This window comes from Anabrus simplex, chromosome 2, assembly GCF_040414725.1.
Source record: "Anabrus simplex isolate iqAnaSimp1 chromosome 2, ASM4041472v1, whole genome shotgun sequence".
NCBI lineage: Eukaryota > Metazoa > Arthropoda > Insecta > Orthoptera > Tettigoniidae > Anabrus > Anabrus simplex.
Window position 1 is genome coordinate 256,300,878 of NC_090266.1, and position 27,679 is coordinate 256,328,556.

The 27,679-nt window shown below is 39.8% G+C and overlaps 1 protein-coding gene across 3 annotated transcripts in view; it reads left to right on the plus strand.

Moving 5' to 3' along the window:
- Sec23 (transport protein Sec23) overlaps nt 1-27,679 on the plus strand; it is a 286,316-nt gene that overhangs the window by 142,930 nt on the left and 115,707 nt on the right. For all 3 annotated transcript variants that reach the window (XM_067140550.2, XM_067140551.2, XM_067140552.2), the window contains exon 7: nt 20,510-20,784. In XM_067140550.2, coding sequence (XP_066996651.2) covers nt 20,510-20,784 — 275 coding nt within the window. The remainder of the gene's footprint in view (nt 1-20,509; nt 20,785-27,679) is intronic.

A 27,679-nucleotide genomic window follows, 5' to 3' on the forward strand; every position in this document is an offset into this window, starting at 1 on the left:
ACTTTTGATAGTAGCACTGGACAGTGGTAATGTTATTTTGTTCCAGGTAATTTATGGACTTGTAAAATGCCAAAGTTTAAAGGCAGAAATACTGACAGGGGGACATGGAGTGTGGATGTGGATTCAATGAAGCAAGCTATAGAAAATGTATTAGGGAATACTATGTTATATAGAGAAGCTGCTCAAGTTTTCAGTGTGCCAGAAAGTTCTGTGCATAATAAAATTAAGAAAATAAAAAGCAAATAGTGAACTGAGCAAGTGGCCGTGCAGTTAGGGTCACACAGCTGTGAGCTTGCATTTGGGATATAGTGGGTTCGAACCCCAATGTCGGCAGCCCTGAAGATGTCTTTCTGTGGTTTCCCATTTTCACACCAGGAAAATGCTAGTGGCTGTACCTTAATTAAGGCCACAGCCGCTTCGTTTCCACTCCTAGCCTTTTCCTATCCCATTGTCGCCATAAGACCTATCTGTGTCAGTGCGACATAAAGCAAATTGTAATAAAAAAATAAAAAAGAATAAAGCAAAATAGTCAGCTAAGGATAACATGTCATATATAATTGGTAGTCATAATAATTATTACAGGATCGGAGAATTCTTCACCTACTATAATTCTGACAGCTATGTTTTTTTAGAAGGCAGCTACCAATGCAACCGCTCTTCTCTAATCCAATAGCTCTCACTTTCATCAACAGTTCCCCATGGTCTAGCTTACATCTGCGCACCCCTAACTTCACAGCCAACTCGCCCGGTGTGCTATACTTTATCATCTCACCTAACATCCAACCCCACTTATAGGTCTTGCATTCCATCTAGTAATAATTGCTAAATATGTCCGTCAATTAACATTTTGGATCTTTCCCTTTCTAATCTTGTGACTTGAGAGATGTGATACTCCAGTTCAGTGGTCTCTGAAGTTCAAAGGATGTGGAGAGTAATGCAGAAGACTGCCGCTATGATGAAAATTTCTATCGTATTTATTTTTCTTTCGAGCAACTGAGCTAATTGTTTACAAGGTTTGGGCTATGTTGGTGTTCGCTTGCATTCTAGAGATGGTGGGTTCAAACTGTCGGCAGGCCTCAAGTTGGTACTCTGTGATTTCCCATTTTCACTCTTGGGAGATACTGGGGTTGTCCTGGTCTTTTCCTATCTCATCATCACAAAATAGCAAGGTGATCAAAGAACTGGAATCGCAGATAAGGCATTTTGCAGATGTTACACCGTGTATGTATGTCTACTCCTTAGTCCTGTTTCTTGATATGGGGTCGGGTGTTAGGTGAGATGATGATTTATGACACATTTTTATGGCTGTATGCGCTTCCTGACTTCAACATCAGTACAGGAGCTAATGCAGGTGAAATGAACAATGGGGAATGAAATTGGGTAAAGAGGTGGAGGAAAATTGGATTAGATAAGAGTGGTAGAATGAGTGGGTAATTTTCTAGAAAATAGAATTTGGAGATTCAGAGCAGGTGAGGCATTATATGGTACTGTACCATATGGGGTTAGGGCCAACTAGGACAATGCCTCCACTTCCTGTCTAAAACATCCGACTAAGCTCATATGGGTAGAGAGTGTGTTAAGTTGTCATGGGTAGTAATAAACCCAAAGTTCAAACTTATATCTAAGTATAACGAGAAGAATTATAAAGGTTTGTCGAATGAGAAATACGTATAAGGGGTAAGATTGATTTATTACAAAAAATAACACGATCCAAACTAATCATCAAAACAAAAAAACAAAAAAATAGCCTTAAAACGGCTTTGAAATGAAACTGATTCGCACCAAAATACCATTATAATGTAAATCAAAATAATTACACCACAAGGTAATTCAAAATGTTGAAACAAAATTACAGAATTAATTAATTAAAAACATCATCTCAAATCAAACGTTGTAGATCAAAGTTCTTGTTTACATGGAGTTACGATGCCGAACAAACTCAGTTTACAGAGTCATTGAATTGGGAGGATTGCTTCCGTTAATGGCTAGTACGAGTGATCTAATACGATTGAATGTGCTACATGAATTTATGAAATACGTTTAATTTCTAGTGGCATTCATCTACTGTATATATACAACCATTCTCACTGGAGTAATAAACAAATTATATACACTTAAACAGGTTGGTAAAATATAGCTTATAACTACACTGACTCTACATGTGAATTCTGGTTCACAACACAGATCTAGACAGAACTAGAATAACCTCCAATCATCAAATCAGCATACGGGCTGTTTCCCTATTTAACAACAAGACATCAAAAATTACAACATATCACTCAAGTACACAATCCTGAAAATAAAACAAGTCAAAATATCACACAATATACCCTGAGAAAATAACGGGCTAAGTCGCATTTCATCACGCTGCATTTGAGCGTAGGCCAACGCCCACTGTCGTCTTTCCTCTCCATGCAACCTGCTTGGCGATCAGCTGTAAATATTAAGAAACAAAACTACTCTCCAGACTTGGTTACTGTTTGGAAATTGGTCTCGCACAGAAGCTACTTTTCACTTCACAACTGGGCTAATATTTCTCTGAGCTGATTACTTGTCTTTGATAGCAAACTCATTTATCAACAACTACTCTCGTGGGCTCACATTAACATACACACATTGCAGGCAGGCTAACTTCTTTCTCAATACACACAGTAATCTCTTGGCCTGACAATTCACTCACGGCTTCTTCTACATCTCAATAATATCTCTCCATTTCAAAATACTAGGCCGATTCTAGCCTCCTATATTTTACATAACATTGCCAAACGTGCACTCTGCACGTGCCCATGATTTCACTTATAAATCAGCGTGCATTTCATTCTCATTTAACATGCCTTTCAATAACAGTTCATGGTTCGATTCCCTGCTTGACCTTTTCCCAAAACAGTTTCCAATCTATTTCAAAGATCCTACTTTAAGTTCAACGACATACAGACATACATGCAGCACCATACATCTTACAGCTCCTGAAAATTCATGCAAACCAAGCAGCTTATTTGAATCTAACTTCTGTGAAATTTAAATAAATTTAAGCTCGACGTTGCGATTGCATTACTCTTAATATTGATGATTGCGGCTATCTAACTCTTCTATTAAAGAAAACACAGGAATAACACTAGAATAAAATACATATCATGCACAAATACACACACAAAAATACGAAATCAACCTGCAAATTCCCTCAGTTCCCCAACTATCTAGCTATATAACAATAAAAAAAATAAAGATAGCATGCATCCCAATCCTGTCCATATTTACAGTTACAACAATACAAAATGAAATAACGCCATCTGGCTGAAAATTCTATTAAAAATCCCTAACCTAATCCTCACTAGAATTTAATGTACTTCATAAATCATGCCATCATAATAACCACGTGCCACTTAACTTTGCAGCTCCCATGATGTCGTTAGCAATTTACATGATCGCTCCCACTGCTCCTTACTCCATGGCTAACACACTTTGCACACGTTGATTAATTATTCTTTCTTCTCCTGGTGAAGCCATCCTCTTGAAACACGTTCCTGTAGAACAGCAACACATATGTACAATCAGTTTCTCTTCACCGCTGTACGTGCACGGTGCACAGCATTGACCCACTCCAGGCTGTAAATAAGAAGCCTATGTGAATAAATTAATATGAGCACATTATTAACGGATACGAAACGCACACGATCATTTTCTCTCGCATTCACGACCCGAACGAAAGTAATATACGCAAGCGTCCTTCGCTTTATTACCAGTTTGCGGCAAAATAGTTAAGTTTGCACAGTTACCGCTAGAAATAGTGCCATCCCGCACTTAGCAATTAAACGTAATTGTTTTTAGATAACACACTGTTCACTAGTACAATTTACACGGTTCTTGATCTGTGTGACCAGACACGGACAAACTCTGCCCACGTGGCAGCGGCTCCGCGTGTCGCGTACACAAGGTAGTACCGAAGTAGACTAGCCAACGAAGAGTAGCAAAAAGGAGGACGCTCCACCGAGTGGTGAGCTTAAATATCTTCCAGCCGTCGTTAGCACTAGGGGAATTCCCAGGCGTTTAAACAATCAGCCAATCAGAGTTATTTTCTTGCGTAACGTCTCTATATTTCACTGAAATAATGATTGACCCTACTCATATATACCAAATATTGACTCATTTGAATTTCATAATTTGCTCCCAAATATATATAATACTCAGACCTGTGGAATAGCTACAAATAACGGACTGAACCACGATCTCACAATGAACACAGCACACTCAGAATAAAGTTGGTCATTCTAGATTCATCACTTCGTGCTTCCCTAATTTCTCATTGGCTCAATTCAACTAGTGGTGTAACACTCCCTTACACGTGCGTTCGATGCTGGCTTGCTTTAAAATTTGTAGCTTCTCACGGTCGGTGGAAAATTACTGGCTAGTATCTCACGCCTGACCGTCTCCTTTACTTCCGGTCCCAATTCTAGCTCACTAATCATGTACCATCGACTGCAGTCCACGTTAATTAAATAATTAAATAACGTGGACTGCAGTCCACGTTAATTAAATAATTAAATATGCCAAATGAGCCGTCAGGATACGGCGCAATATGGTCCTGTAACAATTAAGTGGGTTTGGGGGGGTCTTTCAATTAAATATTACTGTGACCAGACAATGGTACTGGTAAACCGGATTAAAAATCGGGTTTTAAGTTCTGCCGAGAGTAAAAGTCCTCTTAGTTTTAATTGATTAATTGATATCCAGTAACTGTATATTTTTAATCCACATTTTTAAGTTTAGTCGCAGCCTATGAATAACAGCTATCGTGGCGTTTGCCTAGAAGTGAAAATGGGGAAACTACAGAAAACCATTCTCAGGGCAGCCGACGGTGGGGTTCGAACCCACTCATTTCCCAAATGCAGAACTTTGCCTCTTACCGGCAGCTTATTAACATGTATGGCCACTCTGCTCAGCATGTACTTGGAATGTATAGAGCAGTAAATAAGTTACAGGATTGTGAGTAGTTGCAAAAAAAGACCTTGACAATGTTGTGAGATGGACAACAGACAATGGTATGATGGTATACGGGATTGTCAGATTTAAGTTTTGCCAAGAGGAAAAGTCCTTTCAGTTTTAATTGATAGACTAACTGATATATAATATACTGTATAGTTTTAATCTACTTAAGTCCAATGTAATATTTCACAAAATTATCTGACAACATTTGGCTGTGAAATGTTTGACATTTGTGGTACAAATGTTTTGAAATTAAAAATGCTATAAACCATGAACTTGATTAATTTCTTGTGTAGTATTTAACATGCATAAACTGGAGACCTATATAGAACACAAGACTCATAAAATTTATTCTGAAATTAAAAATGCTATTAAATGCACATGCTGTATGAATACATATTGTAATATATGCACACAGTTTATACCATAACCAGTTGGAACAATTTCACCTACTGTGGGCTATCAACTGCCAAGCAATATTGAAACACCAGATGGAATAGAAAAATGGTAATATACCATAATTGCCCACGTAGTCAATAAAACTACATACAGTTTTTTAAATTGCAAAAATCCTTACACAATTAGGACATATTTTGGCCTCCTTGGGTGATCTTCAGCTACATTTGATGTTACAAAGACGAAATATACATATTTTCTAAACAATCAGACTGTTATGTCATAATTCTTACATGATAAAAAGCCTCATATGTAGTATAGGTGTGTTGAAATATTCTTTTAAAAAAAAGGTCATGAGAAAAATGAGTCAAAATGTCGAACTGAAAAATAGTATAATGTTAAAATTGGATTAGTAGTGTAACCGTACGTATGTACGATCCCCGAATTTTTAGGTTAGGAAATTTTCGTATATAGTTTGTAATGTTAAAATCATGTAATTTTGTTCATTGAGAATGTAAAAACGTAATATTATAAGAAGAATGTGTAGTTAGGGAATATTGGATATGTGCATCATTATATTTTGTATAAATTTCCGTTTGGGTAAGAGTCTGTAAATATGGTCTAGCCGTAAGGATTGTGCAACCGGGAAAACTGCGACTATATCGGGAAGGGCAGTTGAGGTCTGTTGAATGTGTTGCAACAAGTAGTGATGTGCGCGAGTAACGCTTGGACTCGCGAGAATAGAGTCTGGCGAGTCCAAGCCTCGCCGAGTAACCCGTGCGAAGTACTCGAGTCTCCACTGTGACGTCACGATCCATAACAGCGACCTGTTGCCGAGCAGTCGGAAGAAATGCTCCAATCATTAAGTACTATTACAACAGCTACGTAAATGATGACCATAACATGAAACACGCGAGTGTATCACCGTAACTTATTTGTTTCGAAATACCATTCGTTTAGTTTGTCACACAATGTTCTTCCTTTTCTCCTTCGTCTATATTTAGTTGGGCTCGCTCATTACAGTACCTATGTAGCGTAACGGTTAGTGTTACTAACTCCCATCCTTGGAAGCCTGGGTTCGATTCCCGGTACCGCCAGAAATTTTAGAATGTCCGAAAGGCTGGTATGTGATTGAAATGGTACATGCAGCTCACCTGCAATGGGGGTTTTCCCGAAAGGAGCTGCACCACCTCGGGATGAGGATATGAGTTTGCATATTTGCGTTATATCGCCCAGTAGGTTAGCCTTTGGTAACTTGAGATACGGAGTAAAGATTAGGAACATGATTTAACTATTCATTGTAGGCTTCCTTCCCTCTTCTTGTCTATCCCTCCCAATCTTCCCATCCCCCACCAAGGCCCTTGTTCAACATAGCAGGTGAGGCCGCCTGGGCAAGGTACTGGTCATTCTCCCCAGTTGTATCCCCCGACCCATTGTCTCACGCTCCAGGATACTGCCCTTGAGGCGGTAGAGGTGGGATCCCTGGATGAATCCGAGGGAAAAACCAACCCTGGAGGGTAAGCAGATTAAGAAAGAAAGATAGCAATCTAGCTGTATCCCTATTTCTTCTTCTTCTTCTTCTTCTTAATCTGCTTACCCTCCAGGTTCGGTTTTTCCCTCGGACTCAGCAAGGGATCCCACCTCTACCACCTCAAGGGCAGTGTCCTGGAGCTTCAGACTTTGGGTCGGGGGATACAACTGGGGAGGATGACCAGTACCTCGCCCAGGCGGCCTCACCTGCTGTGCTGAACAGGGGCCTTGGCGGGGGATGGGAAGATTGGAAGGGATAGGCAAGGAAGAGGGAAGGAATCGACCGTGGCCTTAAGTTAGGTACCATCCAGGCATTTGCCTGGAGGAGAAGTGGGGAAACCACGGAAAACCACTTCCAGTATGGCTGAGGTGGGAATCGCACCCACCTCTACTCTGAGTGGACCCCGTTCCAGCCCTCGTACCACTTTTCAAATTTCGTGGCAGTGCAGGGAATCGAACCCGGACCTCCGGGAGTGGCAGCTAATCATGCTAACAACTACACCACAGAGGCTGACCATCCCTATTTCACATTAAAAATATCTTAACATAGTCGCTAGTTACGTAGATTCATCTGAACACACTGCAGACAATTGACAGTGCGAGACGCAAGGTTCGGTAAGGGGCGCAATGTTCACACAATTGTAGAGGTCACATATACCACACACAGCTTTAAAAGCTTTACGGTCAGGTATTCTTTGTATAGTCGCGAGCGTACAATAATGCCCTTTATAATATAAATAGATTAGTCGAAAATGTACGTTTGTCCTGCCTGATCTCTACAATTTCACACTGTGCGCCGGTAAAATGAAATGGCGTACGGCTGTTAGTGCCGGGGGTGTCCGATGACATCTTCGGCTCGCCAGATTCAGGTCTTTCGATTTGACACCGGTAGGCGCCCTGCTCGTCATAATGAGGATGAAATGATGATGAAGACAACACACACACACCCACCCCCCGTGTCGGCAAAATTAACCAATTATGGCTAAAATCCGTGACCCTGCCACGTATCGAACCCGCAACCCCTGTGATCAAAGGCCAGCACGCTAACCATTTAGCCATAGAGCCGGACTGTAGCTCATAAGCACCTGAGTCCACACATTCCTTAGTTTACGTCACAATATGGTTTTGTTGTGTAGGCCTATACATTCATGTAAATACGGCATAATGTACATCAGTTTGTACATTATATCACTGTGCATTATTTGGAAACGGACCCAATACTTGTCCTTGGCCTACCTAAAATATTAAGCATCGTGTTGTTTCCATACACGGCTCGCAGATAACGCTGCCAGCGTCCTCGGCCTCGAGTCCGGACTCGAGTACCTCGAGTTTTACGATCCCAGACTCGAGTCTTCGCGAGTCCATTCGCAGCCCATCACTAGCAACAAGTGGCTTGGAAACACGGGGTACGGCAGGTAGTATAGGCTGAAGAATTGGAGTGGATCAATGTGGATGTACGTGAGTGGACGTTCGATGTCACATCAGACGCACAATAGCCAATACGAGGACTTTGTTTTAAGCGAGGTTGGGTTGACTGAGTGACGCGTGAAGAAGTGCCTGTGAGAACGTTGCTACCAGTAAACTTTCCAGGACGCTGTAACCACGTGTAGCAAGCCTATATAAGCAGGTACGCGTAGGCATCTTTCTATTTCAGCCTATGTGGTTTTTTCCTGACCCTTACTACCCGATTACACCACTATTGACACCCACCACCACATCTGGCCTGGTAACATGCTGAGCATGGGGACAGGCAGATACTCCTGTAGTATCACTTCCCACTCTACCCAGCTATCTCTTTTCTACTTAGAAACTAATAGCATGTCGGAGGCCATGTAGATTGAGTCGATGGTCACGGCGGGGGAGCGGGCTACGGGGGCCCCCCGTAAAAAAAAAAAAAAAAAAAAAAAAAGCGGCAAGTGATTCTAATGCTGATTCTGATTGTGTTTCTGTCTCTGATTCTGTGTGTTTCTCACTTGGACCGGCGCGCGGGAGCTACTTTGCGCATAGTCCTAGGCAATGTTGTATTGTTCTTGAGTATCGTTTTTGGAGTGATCACGCTATATGTCGCTGATGCTAATGAGTTTCTGGTGGCTGTTAGGTCAAAGACGCTACTTCGGTAGTGGATGTGTGTTTGAGCACAGAGCTGATTCTTGGTCGAGGAAATCGTCGACCGAGTATCCACTTTCAGTTACAGAAACCTGAGGCGTTACACCAACCTGTGTGGCACTCGAAAAGAACTCAAGACGTCGATGAAGTGTGTAAATAAGGTTAGGGATGCTCTTCGTAAAAAAGGTTGCATCCGTACGTAGAGAAAGTCGTTGTACTTTTCTCTACCAGATTAGGCTTTTCTTCTGCAACAGTAGAGTGCAGTGCGACTCTTACCTGAAGGTATGATAAATGTAAATAGTGAAAATAATTTTATGGTGGTTTGAAGATGTTTGTAATTTTCCTTTATAAGCGGCAAACACGAGTTGGTCTCGTTAAGTGATTTTTTTAAATTGGTGTTTTTTAGTGGTTTGTAATTTGCCTTGTAAACGGCAAACACGAGTTGGTCTCGCAAAGTTATGTTTCTTTCTTCATGTTGGTGGTTTGTAGATGTTTGTAATTAGACCGTGTAAGCGGCAAACACGAGTTGGTCTCGTCAAATCATTTATTTTTGTATGTGGTTTTTAGTGGTCTGTAAAGTTGCCCTTTGTTAACGGCAAACAGGTGTTGGTCTCATTGAGGTAATTTATACATTTTATGTATTTTGGGAGTAAAGTCATGGAAGGAAACTTGCAGTGAATCTTTTATCAGTAGAGTATGGATGAACCTGGCTTGCTACCCAAATCTAATTTCAGGGGTAAACAGGTAAGGTTATAAAGTAAGTCTGGAGCTTCGTCAGCCTGATGACCGTCACCTTGGGAGAGGGAGTTACTCATTGCTCTACATAGTTATATATTCCTGTAATTGTTTTACAGATGGCGCCCATTGTCCTGGTATTTATACTTATTTCACTCACCATTAATTCATTTCATATCTTCTATAAATTGCAATCATTACAGTAGTCCTTACAACATAAAAATTTTAACATTCTATTATAAAGAGATGAAATGTACATTTTGTTGCTGCGCCTGCAAAAATTGCTATGTGTTAACATTTTTTGAGAAATACTGACTGGATATGGCTCAAGGAGGCTAAAACAAGCCGTAATTATGTAAGGATTTCTGCAATTTAAAAAACTTGTCTATAAATGTAGTTGTATTGACTAGCTGGACAATTACACTATCATTTGTCTATTCCATTGTAAATTATCAATACGGAATTACGATGAAATTTATCGTATGTGAAATATCAGATCTCGTCTCATTTCACTCCATTAGTTCAAAAATATGTGGCATGATTGTTGATTATTTGGGTAGGGTGTGTTTGCTTTGAAGAAAAGTGGTAGAATATAATTTTTTTCCAGTTGAGGTGCATCCCTTTTTATTTTTCTTATTCTGTGAATACTAGTTGCGATGTTCCATCTTCCAGTGACAAGACACGGAACTAAGCCGTGAAATTTTGAATGTAACTCTTTGTTGATAAGAGTCTTTGGCATGGACGGCATGACTTTACTCTGTCATAGTCAGCGATTTGTGATCTAAAATTTAATTGAATTACAGGACAACTTTATGGATATACAGATATATATATATATACACCGGGTGGTCCACCAGCCCCTTGCGATCCAGTTTTATGCATCCCTTCATATTTACTGCAATTCTGAAACACATTGGTCCCTCTCCCTGAACAGGGGTAATATAACGAGATGTGTGTTTACGGGCTAGAAGACAGCAGGAATTGTGATTGCCACTATTAATTCATTATGGGTACCTCGAATGAACCCGTAAAACAGGTACAGATACGCAGAACACATACTTTAAAACAGGAGGTGGACGCACAGACTAGGAGCACAGTACAGTATAGGCTGGGAAGTGGGCGCCGTAGGTGAAATGTCGCAGTAGCTCACATGGCAAGCGGGTGGGGAGATATGTGATAGTGGATAGTGCTCGAGGCAGGAGGTTCAAATCCCACATAAGAATTTTTTTTAACAGCCAGTTGCCTCGGATGTGGTAAGGTTGCATAGTTGATAGCTTCCAAGAACTGATTTGTTATAACATCTCGTTATATTACCCCGGTTTAATTACAGGAGCCTATATATGTATATATAATTTTTTACTGATAATTTACTTAAGTTAATCCTTCAATTTGTAAAATTAAAATCTGTGTATTATTAAATTTCATTTCCATCAGAGATGAATAGGTCTTTCCATGTGTGAGCATATGTCTAAACCAAGGAAGTGTTTCACTGATATATTTACTGCCAGAGCTGAAACCTTAACTACTCCAGAACTTCTAAACTGGTATTAAATCATTGAATATTTAGTATCAATATTGTGGACCAGACTTTCTTCCATCTTTCCAACACTCAGGCATATTATTTAATACCTAAAGTAGGGAAACTGAATTGTTTGGAGATCTGAAGTTCAAATTCCAGCCCTCTAAGTTAAAAGTTGCTGTGATTAAAGTGTCGGCATCAATAGTAGATTGGTAAAGTGAGAATGCTCCCCTCTTCATTCTCGTGTTCCATTGGAAGAAAAGGTGATATTACTGGTAGAGAATGTCTATTGAACGTGTTTTAAAGTGGAATGTGTTTTTTACTTACGTGCAGTGCTTCGCTTGTCATTGTGTATTTGCCGGGAATGTGCCGTATACTGTGCCCTGTACGCCGGGGACTAGCTATTGCAGGGGGAGGTGGTGGGGCGAGGGAGGGGCGGGGTAGAGCGGGGCGTGTCTTTTGGAGGTTTATTTGTATGTGTTTGCTTTTGTTTATTAACTCTTTTTAAGTAAGTGGTTTTTAAGAAAGGGATGGCTGTGTTAATGCTTCAGTATAATAATAATAATAGTAATAATAGTATAATAACGGAATAAGTAAATGAGCATGTGCACTCATCAAGAACAGAATCTGGACATACCGACGAATATATTAGACTGTCACAGCCATTTTCTTAAGCACATTCCACAGCCATAACTCATTAATGCATTTTAGCACTCACCAAGAGCTTTTAATGATAATGTTTTACCAACACAGCATCAAGACGTTTTTAAGTGTGTTACAAGAATATTAATGAACATTTTAGACTTTGAAAACTACATCCTGAAGAATATTTTAACATTATAAAGTATTATTTTAACGAATTGTGTGTCACTCTTGATTTGATTAAATAGTGTTTTTGAATTACATATTGTTATTACTAGCAGGTTCTTCAGCAGCTGAAGATGACCTAGGTAAAAGGTCGAAACCGGTACTGTGATATTATTGTGATGTAGAAATGTTTGACACCTTATAATAATAAAAAGTATTGATTATGTGGAAAGTTCCTGTCTTTATAGTCGTGTGTATGTATAATAGAATCATCAATGCGGACAGTGAAGCTAATAGATAATAAGAATCCAAGTCTATCGACACAGTGTTGTACTGATAGTTTGGAACCTATGGTAGGTCTTTGGGCTTTCAAACCTGCAACAAATAACCTTAATCTTAGATGCAGTCTGTTCACTCATGGCCTGCCACATGCGCTCGAGACAGTTTTGCACTTCAGTTGCAATCGAGTCATCCACCACCGATGTATCCCTAGTGTGGCCTGAATCTGATCTAGAGAATATCTGGTGTTCTGTAAACCATTTTAAAGCACTATGAACGTTACTCAATGATGCACCAAGTGCCTGGACAACATACTGGAAGCTGCGCCTGTCCTGAATGAAAGCAGCCTTTAGCTACATCCGTGATAAACTGGACACACATAATCTTGAAACTGGATTTAAATGAAGCCCAGTGACTACTGATCACTGTATCAACTTCACTGAAACACTTCGCTCATCAACAATTCATCAGTGACTGCACTAACAACATTGTCTGTAGTTACCCAGATTTTGCACAGCAAAACATAAAATACATAGAGGACATTCAAATTGACAAAATGGGAGATAAGTCACTGATGGGTTGTTATTACGCTTGGAAAATGTCAAGAATGGTATACTTAATACCGAGCAAGTTGGCCATGCTGTTAGGGTCGCGCAGCTGTGAGCTTGCATTTGGGAGATAGTGGGTTCGAACTCCACTCTTGGCAGCCCTAAAGATGGTTTTCTGTATCTTCCCATTTTCACACCAGGCAAATTCTGGGGCTGTACCTTCATTAAGGCCACAGTTGCTCCCTTCCCACTCCTACCCTTTTTCTATCCCATCATCGCTGTAAAACCTGTCTGTGTCGGTTAGAGATGTAAAAATACAGTTTAATACTGTTGAATTGATAAACGTGTTGTTTTAAACCATTTACAACCCTGTAAGAATGGTAGGAATGTTTTTCATCCTGGTTGTCATGCAACCTGCTATACCATACAGCAGCATATACCGCATAAGCATCACGGGCTACCATACTTGAATGAATGGAATGAATCCAGAAACATCAAGAAACAAGGTCACACCGGGCGAGTTGGCCATGCGGTTAGGGGCACGCGGCTGTTAGCTTGCATCCGGGAGACATTGGGTTCGAATCCCACTGTCGGCAGCCCTGAAGATGGTTTTCCGTGGTTTCCCATTTTCACACCAGGCAAATGCTGGGGCTGTTCCTTAATTAAGGCCACGACTGCTTCCTTCCAACTCCCAGGCCTTCCCTATCCCATCGTCGCCATAAGACCTATCTGTGTTGGTGTGACGTAAAGCCACTAGCAAAATTTAAAAAAAATAGGGTCACAGTTCTATATAAAGCCAGACAGTGTTGACACTCCTCGGTTTACATTACATTGAGGCTGAGCTATCTTAGGTAATCAAACCGAATAGTTTAGTTAGTGGAATGCAGGCTCAATCACAGGTGTGGAATCTAAACAATTTAAGACAAGTTGATGGTAAGACAGAGGCAACATGTAAATATTGTAAAACTAAATATCATAATGCTCTAGCATCGCAATTAAAAGAACATCTTATCAGATGTGATCTTTGCCCTCAGTCTGTTAAATGGGTAGCTTTGAATGTTGCATCACAAGTAAAAAGAGAGAAAAAGCAAATGTCAGAAAATAATGGGTTGCAGAATATTAAATTATCAAGGACAGCATCTTCATCTACGCTATCATTCATACCTTCTGGTTCTTCTCTCAGTGAACAACTTATGACAGATTCATCACAACCATCTTCATCTGGGCATAAGAATACCCATCAAGCAGCTGATAGTGAAATTGACAAAGCTGTTGCTAGGGCAATATATGCTTCAGCTGCTCCACTATCTATGCTGAATTTGAAATATTGGCAGGAAGTGTTTCAGAAAATACGGCCTGGCTATGAGCCAGCACATATTTGCTGTCAGCCGCATATCATCCTGTGAAGACATTTTTCACAAAGAAGTCTGATTGTTCAACTGCTCTTGGATTGATTTTGGATGGATGGACTGATGTATCGGGGAATAATGTCATGAACTTAAACGTGAGAACACCTTAGCCAATATTCTATAAAAGTGTAAGATCTGGTAAGGAGAGGGAAACTGCACAGTATATTGCTTCTAAACTAATTGAAGTTATTAGTGAAATTGGTGTGGAGAGGTTCGTAGAAGTGGTCACAGACAGTTTACGCAATATGTGTGCTGCATGGAAAATAGTAGTGGAGCAGTATACATATCCTGCATAGGCTGTGCAGCATATATATTTAATCTACTAATAAGGGACATAATGCCACTTAGAACACTGCAATAGTGCTTCCATCTAGTGAAGAAAATAGTAAAATTCTTTAAGGATCGCCATGTGTCCAATGCTTTATTGAAAACCAAGAGAAAGGAGAAATAAGGTCATACCTCAATGACACTAAAGCTTCCGTCACCAACCCGTTGGGCAGGTACTGTGATTTGTTTGGACAGTTTACTTAAGAATAAAGAGACTCTGTTGGCGACTATTGTATGCTGAACTCTGCAGTGCGACAGAACACTTAAAGCTTCTGTGTTAGCAGATGAAGCATGGCAGAAATTTGATGAGGCATGGCATCTCTTGCGACCAGTTTCAGAAGCCATATGCAAGGTTGAAGCTGATAACGCTGTACTTTAAAATGTACATGAATTCTACGATAGCATTTCTAGGGAAGTAGACGCTGTACTCTTAGAATGTAATACACTTTCTCCAGTAGATAAATCTTCCATTAAAGATGCTGTGAATCTGAAGCACAACATTGCATGTAAAGCTATTCATGCTGCAGTAAATATGTTGGATTCCCATTTTAAGGGAGAACCCTCAGCCAGGAGGAGGAAACACAGGTTCTAGACTTCATCGCAACAATGAGTGAAGTATTTGGATATGACAGTGGCATTATTATGGGAAATTTAGCCTAATTTCAGGCAACTAAAGCTTTTTCCAACAGAATGCTTTATGAACTGCAGCAAAACATGTATCTTCTTCTATATGGTGGAGACGCTTCTGTACTAAACCACCCGTTTGTTCACTTGCTTCTAGAATTTTGAATATACCACCTTCCTCAGAAACAAGTGAGCGTAACTGGTCAGCTCACGGACGAATGCACACTCCCCTACGAAACAGACTGTCTCCAGGTACAACTGAAAAACTGGTTTATATAAAGTGGAACCTCGGGTACATGGGTGACACACAGGTCATCAAAACATTCCAGTTATCATGTGAAGACGAATGTGACAAATTTTATGATTAGAGACTACCGGACATTATTTTTTCGTATGTTCCGGAGATCAATTGGTAATTTCTTTGTTTTAGTGCTTTTTCAATTAAAATTATTTCTTTATACTTTGCTGTCATTTACAGTAGCCTATTTGAGGTAAAAGTTTATTTACTTATAATGAAATTTCTGTTCCCAATATTTCAAATATGGTTTACACACAATTTTGAGTTACATATCGAATAATGTATTTCTATATTTTGGACTCTGGAATGTGTTTAAGAAATAAAGCACATAACAGTTTTTAGATGCTATTTTTCTTTACGCGCAATGAAATTGCCAATCTAAACCAATTATACCAATTGTGCCTGCTATTAAACAGTTTTAAACCAAGGTCATCGTATTTTACCAAATATACCTAACTCATTTTAAACATCGTCACAACTCTAGTGTCATAAGGCAAACTATAAAAAAATATATATACACACACACACTTAATACAAGATGCATAATATGGACATTTGGACATTCATTTTTATCTTTTTTGGATGTAATGAAATTGAACTTTTTGTAAGTTTTTTTTTTTACCCCGGTGAATGTGTAAGAGTATAAGGTCCACTTTTATGTATACTGTTTGTTCCCAGACAGTTGTGATTAGCATGCAGGTACGATATGTGATATAGTCTTCACTCAGCCAAACAAAGCATTGCTTATTGCTTGCATCAAGGGCTGTCTACATCCATTTCATAGTATTAAATTGTTAATGAATACGTCCCAATATGTATTGGCTGCTAAACTTTTGCATCTGGCCTTCTGTTAATAAGACATACATACATACATACATACATACATACATACATACATACATACATACATACATACATACATTATCATTATAGACTGTTATGCCTTTCAGCGTTCAGTCTGCAAGCCTCTGAGAATTTACTAAACGTCGCCACTATCCTCGATTTGCAACTAGTGTTGTGGCCTCATTTAGTTCTATACCTCTTATCTTTAAATCGTTAGAAACCGAGTCTAACCATCGTCGTCTTGGTCTCCCTCTACTTCTCTTAGCCTCCATAACAGAGTCCATTATTCTCTTAGGTAACCTATCCTCCTCCATTCGTCTCACATGACCCCACCACCGAAGCCGGTTTATGCGTACAGCTTCATCCATCGAGTTCATTCCTAAATTAGCCTTTATCTCCTCATTTCGAGTGCCCTCCTGCCATTGTTCCCACCTGTTTGTACCAGCAATCATTCTTGCTACTTTCATGTCTGTTACTTCTAACTTATGAATAAGATATCCTGAGTCCACCCAGCTTTCGCTCCCGTAAAGCAAAGTTGGTCTGAAAACAGACCGATGTAAAGATAGTTTCGTCTGGGAGCTGACTTCCTTCTTACAGAATACTGCTGATCGCAACTGCGAGCTCACTGCATTAGTTTTACTACACCTTGATTCAATCTCGCTTACTATATTACCATCCTGGGAGAACACACAACCTAAATACTTGAAATTATCGACCTGTTCTAGCTTTGTATCACCAATCTGACATTCAATTCTGTTGAATTTCTTACCTACTGACATCAATTTAGTCTTCGAGAGGCTAATTTTTCATACCATACTCATTGCACCTATTTTCAAGTTCCAAGATATTAGACTGTGGGCTTTCGGCACAGTCTGCCATTAAGACCAAGTCGTCAGCATAGGCCAAACTGCTTACTACATTTCCACCTAACTGAATCCCTCCCTGCCATTTTATACCTTTCAGCAGATGATCCATGTAAACTATGAACAGCAAAGTTGAAAGATTACAGCCTTGTCTAACTCCTGTATGTACCCTGAACCAAGAACTCATTCTACCATCAATTCTCACTGAAGCCCAATTGTCAACATAAATGCCTTTGATTGATTTTAATAATCTACCTTTAATTCCATAGTCCCCCAGTATGGCGAACATCTTTTCCCTCGGTACCCTGTCATATGCTTTCTCTAGATCTACGAAACATAAACACAACTGCCTATTCCTCTCGTAGCATTTTTCAATTACCTGGCGCATACTGAAAAACTGATCCTGACAGCCTCTCTGTGGTCTGAAACCACACTGGTTTTCATCCAACTTCCTCTCAACGACTGATCGCACCCTCCCTTCCAAGATGCCAGTGAATAATTTGCCTGGTATACTAATCAATGAGATACCTCGATAGTTGTTGCAATCCTTCCTGTTTCCTTGCTTGTAGATAGGTGCAATTACTGCTTTTGTCCAATCTGAAGGTACCTTACCAACACTCCACGCTAATTTTACTAGTCTATGAAGCCATTTCATCCCTGCCTTCCCACTATACTTCACCATTTCAGGTCTAATTTCATCTATTCCTGCTGCCTTATGACAATGGAGTTTATTTACTATCCTTTCCACTTCCTCAAGCATAATTTCACCAACATCATTTTCCTCCTCCCCATGAGCTTGGCTGTTTGCAACACCACCATGATGATTTCCTTTTACATTGAGAAGATGTTCAAAATATTCCCTCCACCTCTCCAGTGATTCCCTGGGGTCTATTATGAGTTCACCTGAATTACTCAAAACACTGTTCATTTCCTTTTTCCCACCCTTCCTAAGATTTTTTATTACTGTCCAGAAAGGTTTCCCTGCTGCTTGACCTAGCCTTTCCAGGTTATTACCAAAATCTTCCCAAGACTTCTTTTTGGATTCAACAACTATTTGTTTAGCTCTGTTTCTTTCATCTACGTACCAATCCCTGTCTGCCTCGGCCCTTGTTTGGAGCCATTTCTGATAAGCCTTCTTTTTACGTTTACAGGCTGCTCTCACTTCATTCCTCATTCCACCAAGATGTTCGCCTTTTCCCATCTTTACACACAGTTGTTCCTAGGCATTCCCTTGCTGTTTCTATTACAGCATCCCTGTAAGCCACCCATTCACTTTCTATATCCTGAACCTGCTTACTGTCTACTGTTCGAAACCTCTCACTAATCATATCCATGAACTTCAGTCTAATTTCCTCGTCCTGGAGATTTTCTACCGTTATTCGTTTGCAGACAGATTTCACTTTCTCTACCCTAGGCCTAGAGATACTTAGTTCACTACAGATCAGATAGTGGTCTGTATCATTGAAAAATCCCCGAAAAACTCTTACATTCCTAACAGATTTCCTGAATTCAAAGTCTGTTAAGATATAGTCTATTATGGATCTGGTACCCCTAGCCTCCGATGTGTAGCGGTGAATAGCCTTATGCTTGAAGAATGTATTCGTAACAGCTAAACCCATACTAGCATAGAAGTCCAGCAAACACTTCCCATTCCCATTAGCTTCCATATCTTCCCCACATTTACCAATCACCCTTTTGTATCCTTCAGTTGTATTCCCAACTCTCGCATTGAAATCGCCCATTAGCACTATTCTATCCTTGCTGTTGACCCTGATCACGATGTCACTCAATGCTTCATAAAACTTGTCAACTTCATCCTCATCTGCACCCTCACATTGTGAATACACGGACACAATTCTTGTCTTAATTCCTCCCACTGACAAATCTACCCACATCATTCGCTCATTTACGTGCCTAACAGAAACTATGTTCCGTGCAATGGTATTCCTGATGAAGAGCCCTACCCCAGACGCTGCCCTTCCCTTTCTAACACCCGTCAAGTACACCTTATAATCTCCTATCTCTTCCTCATTATCTCCCCTTACCCGAATATCACTTACTCGTAGCACATCCAGATGCATCCTCTTTGCTGACTCAGCCAATTCTACCTTCTTTCTTCCATAAGCCCCTTTAATATTGATAGCTCCCCATCGAATTCCATTTCGTTCGCCAAGTTGTTTCCAAGGAGTCCCTCGCCTGTCAAATGGGAGTGGGACTCCATTACTCCCATAGGTCCGAGGCTTGCTTAAAGTGTTCATGAAGCAGGATGCTGCCCTACTTGCACATAGTCCAAGTGAGGATCTCTCCTCTAACGGGTTATGGACCACCGGTGAATTGTATAGTCCTAGGCGCATGAGCACAAGGAGGGCCACGATTCAGAATATGTCCGAGATGCCCACTCCCGTTAATAAGACAAGCAAATAAAAATTGAAAAAGGATTTTAACGTAATGGAGTTAACCATTCCGCTGCTAGTATATGTATGTTTAGTATTCAGCCCGAAAGCCGGTTTGATCCTCCACAGCTCCGCCATTAGCTGTCATACTGTAGATGGCCTAGGCATCACTGAAGAGACATACTAGGGAAATGAAGAGTGAGGTAGTTTCCCATTGCTTTTGTCACTGAGCTAGAAATTGCTGTTAGATATCAGTCTGCCAACCCCACTGAAATGCATTCACCAACCGACGCTATGAGCAACATTTTCATACCATTCATAACAGGGCTGGCTGTATAAGGAATGGCATTTCTGTCAGTCATCACTCATACCTCGGTCGCTTTCATATTGTCAAAGTCAAGGATGGGACTGAGACATGTCAATGAAAGTAACAAATTCAATCTAGCCCATACCAGAAGACATAATGCAATGTAAACACTAGGTCTCGCTAGCAAAATTATAGTATAAGGATTAATATTGAAGTACATTATGGTCCAATTAATTCTTAGATTTTATGCTTTTCTTCACTTACAGTATGATGCCTTCGCTATCATTTGCTTTTACTGAAGATTCCTGATTAAAGCCAACTGCCACTCTGTTTATATAGTATGTATGTATGTATTTATCCATCTATCTATTCATGAGTTCATTAGATTCTACAGTCTGTTGACAGTGAAACCAAATATATTCTTTTGATTAATAGCATCTGAAGATATTTCTCCCTTATTTACCACCATTTTTATTATTTTGTGTATGTAATATTTTGATTAAAATGACTTACTAATGGGAATGTTTTTTAATCTATTGCAGTGTACATACCCCAATACTGGGGCACGCATCATGCTGTTTGTGGGTGGACCCTGTTCCCAAGGTCCTGGTCAGGTTGTCAATGATGATCTGCGTCAACCTATACGATCTCATCATGATATCCAAAAAGACAATGCAAAATATATGAAGAAGGCTGTGAAGCATTATGAATCGCTTGCTATGCGAGCTGCAGCTAATGGTCATGCGATTGATATCTACTCATGTGCACTTGACCAGACTGGGTTACTTGAAATGAAACAATGCTGTAACTCAACAGGGTAAGGTAAAATTTAGTTTCACTATACAACTCTGTCACAATCAGCTATAAGGTCTATTATCATGCACCAAGAGCAGAAAAATAGAAAGGAAGAATGATTTGTTGAAGCAAGGGCTTCAAATATTGCACATTACTGAGTGGAATGGGGCCGAGAAGGTGACATATAAGAACTCTCGAATACGCTAACTGCTTCCTTTCCATTTTTTTTCCATAATTCTATGTTTAATAATGTTGCCACCAAGTTGCCTTTCATCATAATGTTAGGAATTGTAGATGTTGTGAACTGTATTTTAACCTCTCAGAAGAATTTTAAGATCTTTAATTTTATATAAATAACAAAATTTCCTACATCTGTCACTTTCTTCAGGTGGCAGTGTATTAAAATAAATGGAAAACTGAGGTTTTATGTGAGGTCAGGACTAACATTTCTGCTTCTTAAACACCAGGGAGCCATGCTTAACCCCTTAACTGGGTTTGACGCCTAAAGACGTCAACAGCTGTCGCACGAGTATTGGGTTTGACGCCTTTAGGCGTTCTTGTACTTCTAAATGTGTTCTTACATAGGGTTAGCTTCCTATAGGTGTCTGACTATTCTTAATCACTTCTGCCATCTACTATCGTAATTTAAAACAAATTCCATTCATATTAGATGTGATTATTGCTATCCTATTAATTTTTATCCGGTCTCACGCCAGTCGGGTAGTTCGCGCCTAGGCGGCAGTCCAACAGCTGTCTCGTGTTGCCTCGTATGGAATTTATTTGTGTATATGTACATTGAAATAACTAAATTTGCGAGTTGTTGTTGTTGTTGTTACTACGATACAGTTGTTCTGCGAACTCCATTGTCCTTGTTCTGATAACTTTTTGCAAATTGGTCTATATATGATGGTAAACTGTTCCGTGTGACGTGATAATGGCTTGGTTAGGAAAGACGAATTATCTGAGAATCCGCCGACTGGATGTAGGAATCACTCAAGAAAACGTTGTGTTGTGTGCCTGTCAAACCAGAGGCGACGGGAAACTATCTACTACTGTGAGGAATGTGACGTGGTACTTTGTGCTTGCCCTTGCTTCTGTATTTACCACACTGTGCGCAATTTCTGAATGACTTATTGAGCCCTTATTTAAGTGCTCATTTAATTAATCAGTCATTTATTTGAATGTACAGAGAATATTCCATTTTTATTAAGTGCTAGTAACTGACAGGAAACATCTACATTCAGCAGCACATGTCGCAATTTCTGCAGGGAGCTTGGAGCTCGGATTTGTTTGCTCACCAGCTAAGTTTGGAAGATGGAATTTCGACATGACGCACATAAAGCCGAACAAGGGAACAATAGAATTCCAATGGACAACATTTCGGATGCCCGGGCGAGAGGCTAGGGTCGCTTATAAGAAATGTTTGAAGTAAGCGTCAGGTACGCGATGCGTCGAGCCAATGAAACAATAGAGCCACCGGCGATATGGCGAGGCAGTGGTCTAGAAGAGATGTGGCCCCAATCGAGGATACGACGGCGTCTTCGAGGACGAGTTAATAAAAACGATGACCGCGCCAGTTAGTTACCCTATTATTCGGCGAGATTCTGTGCAGGTAACATCGTAAGAAGAAGTTTTTATTTACGCGAGTGATCGTGTGGGGACTCGTAAGATTTTGTTGGAAGACTCTCAGTCTACATTTGATATACTCAACTTTTCTTATACTGGGAGAATGGCTTTTAACTTACGACTACCAAAGGGAGAGAACAGTTCCATTTAATCATTTCAAAGTGCATAATAGCCTGCCTGTGTGAATAGTTTTCCGAGGGCATAAACTTTACCATTTTCAGTTCAGCCGTGTAAAATATGGGAAATATTTGACCTAGTTACGAGTGTAGATAAGAGAAGCGTTTCCGCGACTGAATGGGAACTGGTTTCACGGTCGGTGGAATTTACCCCCCGGCTGTAGTATTCTAGTAACTGGCCGGTTGATCTTGACCTAGTTTCTACATCGTGAACGAGGGGATGTTTTAGACGACATCCAGAAGCAGAAGCAGCAACGGAAAATTCGACATCACCTTACTACCCCTCGATGTAGACAAAAGGACTGATCCAAGTCTTATCTGAAGGCAGCATTATCATCGAAATGGCGGGCTAAGAAGCAAGATGGGGTCGGCTGTCTCCCGAGGACAAGCGGCCATTAGTCAACATTGCAGATAAGTGCAGTGTTTTAATGTAATTATGTGAGTGTGAACGTGTTTACTGTTGCAAAAGGGGATAGGTTAGTTTGATATTTAATTTCTGTAGATGTAGCTTTGTTTGGAAGGACTACGTCCTATTTAAAGTAAATGATAGGAAGCTTATTAATGTAAATATAATTGTAACATAAATGTGGACCATTTGCATGGGGTCACAGCTTGCTTTCTTACATTTTATTCTGATTTATTTAGGTGAGTGGTTAGCGTCATTTATTTACGAGTCAGTTTCTTATTTTAGCCTGACATAATATTTTGATTTGTTTGCTTTGATGTTTGAGACGCACTGTACGTCTCGGGGCTTAATTGTAATTGTAAATAAGGATTCAAATTAAAGACAAGAAGGACTAGATTAAAGTATTATTAGGGAAGCTCAAAGTGTACGGAAACATGCCGTCACGTTTTCTGGGATTTATTGCATGATGTGTGAATGAGAGTGTGTAAGACGGTGGAGTATGGATCCACGAAGTTGTTAGCATCATCTTCACGACTATTTTGTATATCTAGCTGGTAAATTAATTATTGATTCATGAGTTCCACGAACGCAGTTTAGTATTTCGAGTTCCGAATATTAGAATAAAATTTCTGTAAAATGTATCATTGTTATTATTATCAGTGTAATATATTATTATTATTATTATTATTATTATTATTATTATTATTATTATTATTATTATTATTATTATTATTATTATTATTATTATCTAATGAGTTTCTTGCGATATAGTGTTGAGATATTTCAGTAATTTTCCGATGTTCAGACATGACCGATTGTCAGTGTGACAAGTTCTTAGTTTCAGTTCATCATATTTATTACAGAGTTGGCCACTTTATTATTCATGTTTATTTTGTGCGCGAGTGCTTTATTTGTGACCAGCGCGGTCATTTCTTCAGTTTTATGCGACTTTAGGACATGAGATATTATTTGTGTGATTTTGAGTAAGAGGACGCATTCCTCATCTGAAAAATCTGCATTTTCTTGATTGTGTGACTTGCCTCGGGTAGACTCTTGAGCAGCGTGTGTAAAGGGTTGGACCCTGTGGTTTGGGTATTGCTGCTTTATTTTGGGAGACGTGGATCTCCACTTTGAGTCATTCCGCCGTGTGTTGGCGAGGGTGATACGTTTGTCTACCGAGGAGAGTTTTATTTGAGCAACCTATACTTCGTGATTTTATTGTTTCTGTCCATGTCTCTACGGTCGTGGCAGTTGACGAGAGTTTTTATTGCGACGTTTGTTTCGGATCTTCTTTTATGATAGAACCACGCTGAGGAATATTTTGTGTCATGTCATCTCTTCCAGGATACGTCGAATTAGGTATTGAAAGGTAAAGCCTACTCTGGCATTTCTTTTATTGTCTTTGTGTCCTGTAATTATTTTCAGGAACCTGTGTTAAATAGGAAGTGTTGCTTAATGTCTAATTATGTTTCCTTTCATTTTCGTTGTGGCTTTAAGTGGATGTGAGTTGCATGAATGCCGCATGCTTGCCTTGGTGAACCCTGGAAAATATGATATCATGTTTTTGTTTCTTTTAATGTATATATTGCCTTTTATATGATTTTGATTTGTGTGGTTCCAATCCATATTGTTTGTTATGCTCACGAGATTGTTCATGGCTCAAGATGTATATATTGTGTGCGTGGGATGTTTTACCACTCGGCGTGTTATATATTGTACAATTAGGTTATTTTGTCCCCCCTTTTGCGCATTAGATCACGTCTTTTCTTAAGGTTAGGGACTCCACTGCAATTTCAAGTGTGCAGAAATGGGGAACGTACTCATCTACAGTTAAAAGTGTCAACAAAAAGCTAGGAGTGTTGTGCATGCACGCAAGCCCATGTGTTAAAATTAATTTTTAAAAACTTAAAAATTTTTATTTGATATGTTAAGTATGTGTGTCGGCATACTTGTGAATTTGTAAAATATTCAGATTATCAAGATGGACTTTATCCAGCTGAAAAGGAAAACAACAATCTGAGTCATGTAAATCTGATTATTTGATACTTTGCTATTTTTAAAAAATATTTATCTTTTTTATTTTAATAAACAGATTTTTCCTCCAAAACTGACGTCATGCTTCGCCTTGCTTTATTGTAGTTTTAATTGACCTCACCGTGTCCAAATTTAGTTATGTTTCCCATCAAGATCCAGGGTGTAGGGATTTTTAGGGCATTATTTTATCATATTTCGGACTGAGCACGCCTGCGATCGGCTGACTAGTCTGGGGCAAATTACCTTTATGGTAAAAACGGGGAAATATATAAGTGGCGCAACCAACGTCGGGCTTTTGTTTTTGCTTCTCACACTTTTTTTCTCTGTATTTTGGATACGAAATGCTTGCCCAATTATTGTTTTTTGTATTTTGTTGAAGTCGAAGTATCCATTTTTTCCGGATGCGAACGATGTGATGATCATGGAAGTTAAGTAAAATAAAGTTAGGTTTGAAAACAGAATTCACGTTACCTATAAGATGGACAAGCAGAAGGTGAAAGTCAAATGTAAATTCATATTAATCGCAGTTAGATACTATTTCACCTTTTACCATACGGAAGGCTATGCCTCGTATGGGCGTTTTCAAGTATTATTAGAGCGAGGCTACGAGGTCAAAATTTGGCGATAGGATGGGCAACATGACACGGTAAAGTCAGACAGGTTATAAGTCACAACGCATGTTGAATCATATAAGGTACGCGAGCTAACCGTATAGCAGAGTAGAGATTTCATATTTTCACCCAGCGGGGTGTTTTAGTTTGCTCCAGGTAAATTGTAACGTAATGAAACCTGGCGGGAGGTATTTCTTTCATTTTGTTCAAGTTAGGCTATAGAATTAAGGGCATGACGCAGAATGGAGGTGACGCTCTAGACAAAAGTGACCAGATTATTATTATTATTATTATTATTATTATTATTATTATTATTATTATTATTATTATTATTATTGTGACGTCGAGGTTTAAGGCAAATTCTGTTTATAACAGCGAGATAGAGTTCATCGTTTTCTTTTATTCAGCTCTGATAAAACCTAACCTAGGCGGACATGTTATTTTCATTTTCCAAATTGTATGCGATTCTCTCGTGAGATAACCGTTGACATTAACAGTGATATTTAAGTGAGCTGAATATTTTTTCTTTTTACATGAGAGCACTGGCTATTTGTTGACTCTTTCGACTGAATGACTAGGTCGCTATGTCTGAAGGACAGCCTTTCCCATATGTCTCTTTAATAAGTGTTTAATAATGTCTACGTTAGAAGAGATTAGAAAGTTGCTGCAGGAGAACAATAGGAAGTTAAGCGAAGACATTAGGCAGGCACAGGAGAGGAGTGATGAAAACATTAGGCAGGCACAGGAGAGGGGTGATGAAAACATTAGGCAGGTACAAAATAACATTAGGCAGGCGCAGGAAAGGACTGATGAAAACATTAACCAGGCGCAGGAAAAGACTGATGAAAACATTAGGCAGGCGCAGGAAAGAATTAAAGAGGAGAATAGGCAGTCACAAGAGAAACTGTTTGAACAAATAAGGACCTTGAAACTAGAGTGCAACGCCGGTAGGGACGAGCTATCCCAACATCTTGCGCATGGTCAAGAGCAGGTGGCCCAACTAAAGGGAGAGATAATGGATACTAGGGCTGACTTAATGGTCATCGTAAAAAGCTTAAATGGGGTACGAAATGAGGTAGGTACATTCAAAGACGGTATGACGCAATTCAAGGAGGAGGTCAACGTTTCGATCGCCGAAGTCTCCAACAATTTTAAATGTAGAATATAAAGTTTTAAGACGGAGATGTTGTCGGTCGTAGAGGCTATCCAAGAGAAGACAGAAGGTCAGATAAACAGGGTAAAAGAAGAGATGACAGCTGAGATCAAGAAGGAAGTCCAGGAGGTGAGACAGTTCGCGGAGGAAGAAGTCGGCCGTATGAAGACAAGAAATCAGGGGCGAAATGTGTAGTCTCTGGAAGGAAGTTAACGGCAGGATCGCTCAAAACCAGAAAGATAGTAGCCAGAACGGCATAGAGCTAGGAGAAAGGATCACGTCATGGGGTGAACGACAGCAGAAGGCCGAGATCAGAATAGATAGCAACACCGGCCAGATAACGGACCTTAAGCGTGATTTAGGGACGCACACCAGTATAATACTAGACCACCAGAGGGAGATGACACAGTTAAGATTGCAGGATGATAGGTCTATGACTAATATAAAATCTGTCATACCAGCAATGTTACCTGGGACCAGAACCATTAAACGAAGCCAGTAAGCTAGGACAACCGCCAGATGACACAGCGCGCGATAGTCAAAGTATACCCAGCAACATAGAGGGAGTGCACATGAACAGAAATGCACAGATGTCAACGCCAATAATTAATATTATTTGGACAGGGGTCGATATGCCCAGGAAATTTGACAAATTAGGAGTAGTGACGCCCAAGGGTTTCTTGCGTCAGCTAGAAGACTACATGCACGACCACAGAGTACCTCGCGAAAAAAGCTCAGGACCGTGGAGAAGCTACTGGACGGACACAGCCTAACTTGGCTTACGGCGTTTCGTTACTCGTTCAGTAACTATGAAGAATTTAAGCAAGCGTTCCTGCGGAAGTATTGGAACCCACAAACGCAGCAGGCTATAAGATTGGAGCTATATTCCAAAAAGTATGTAGAACCTATTG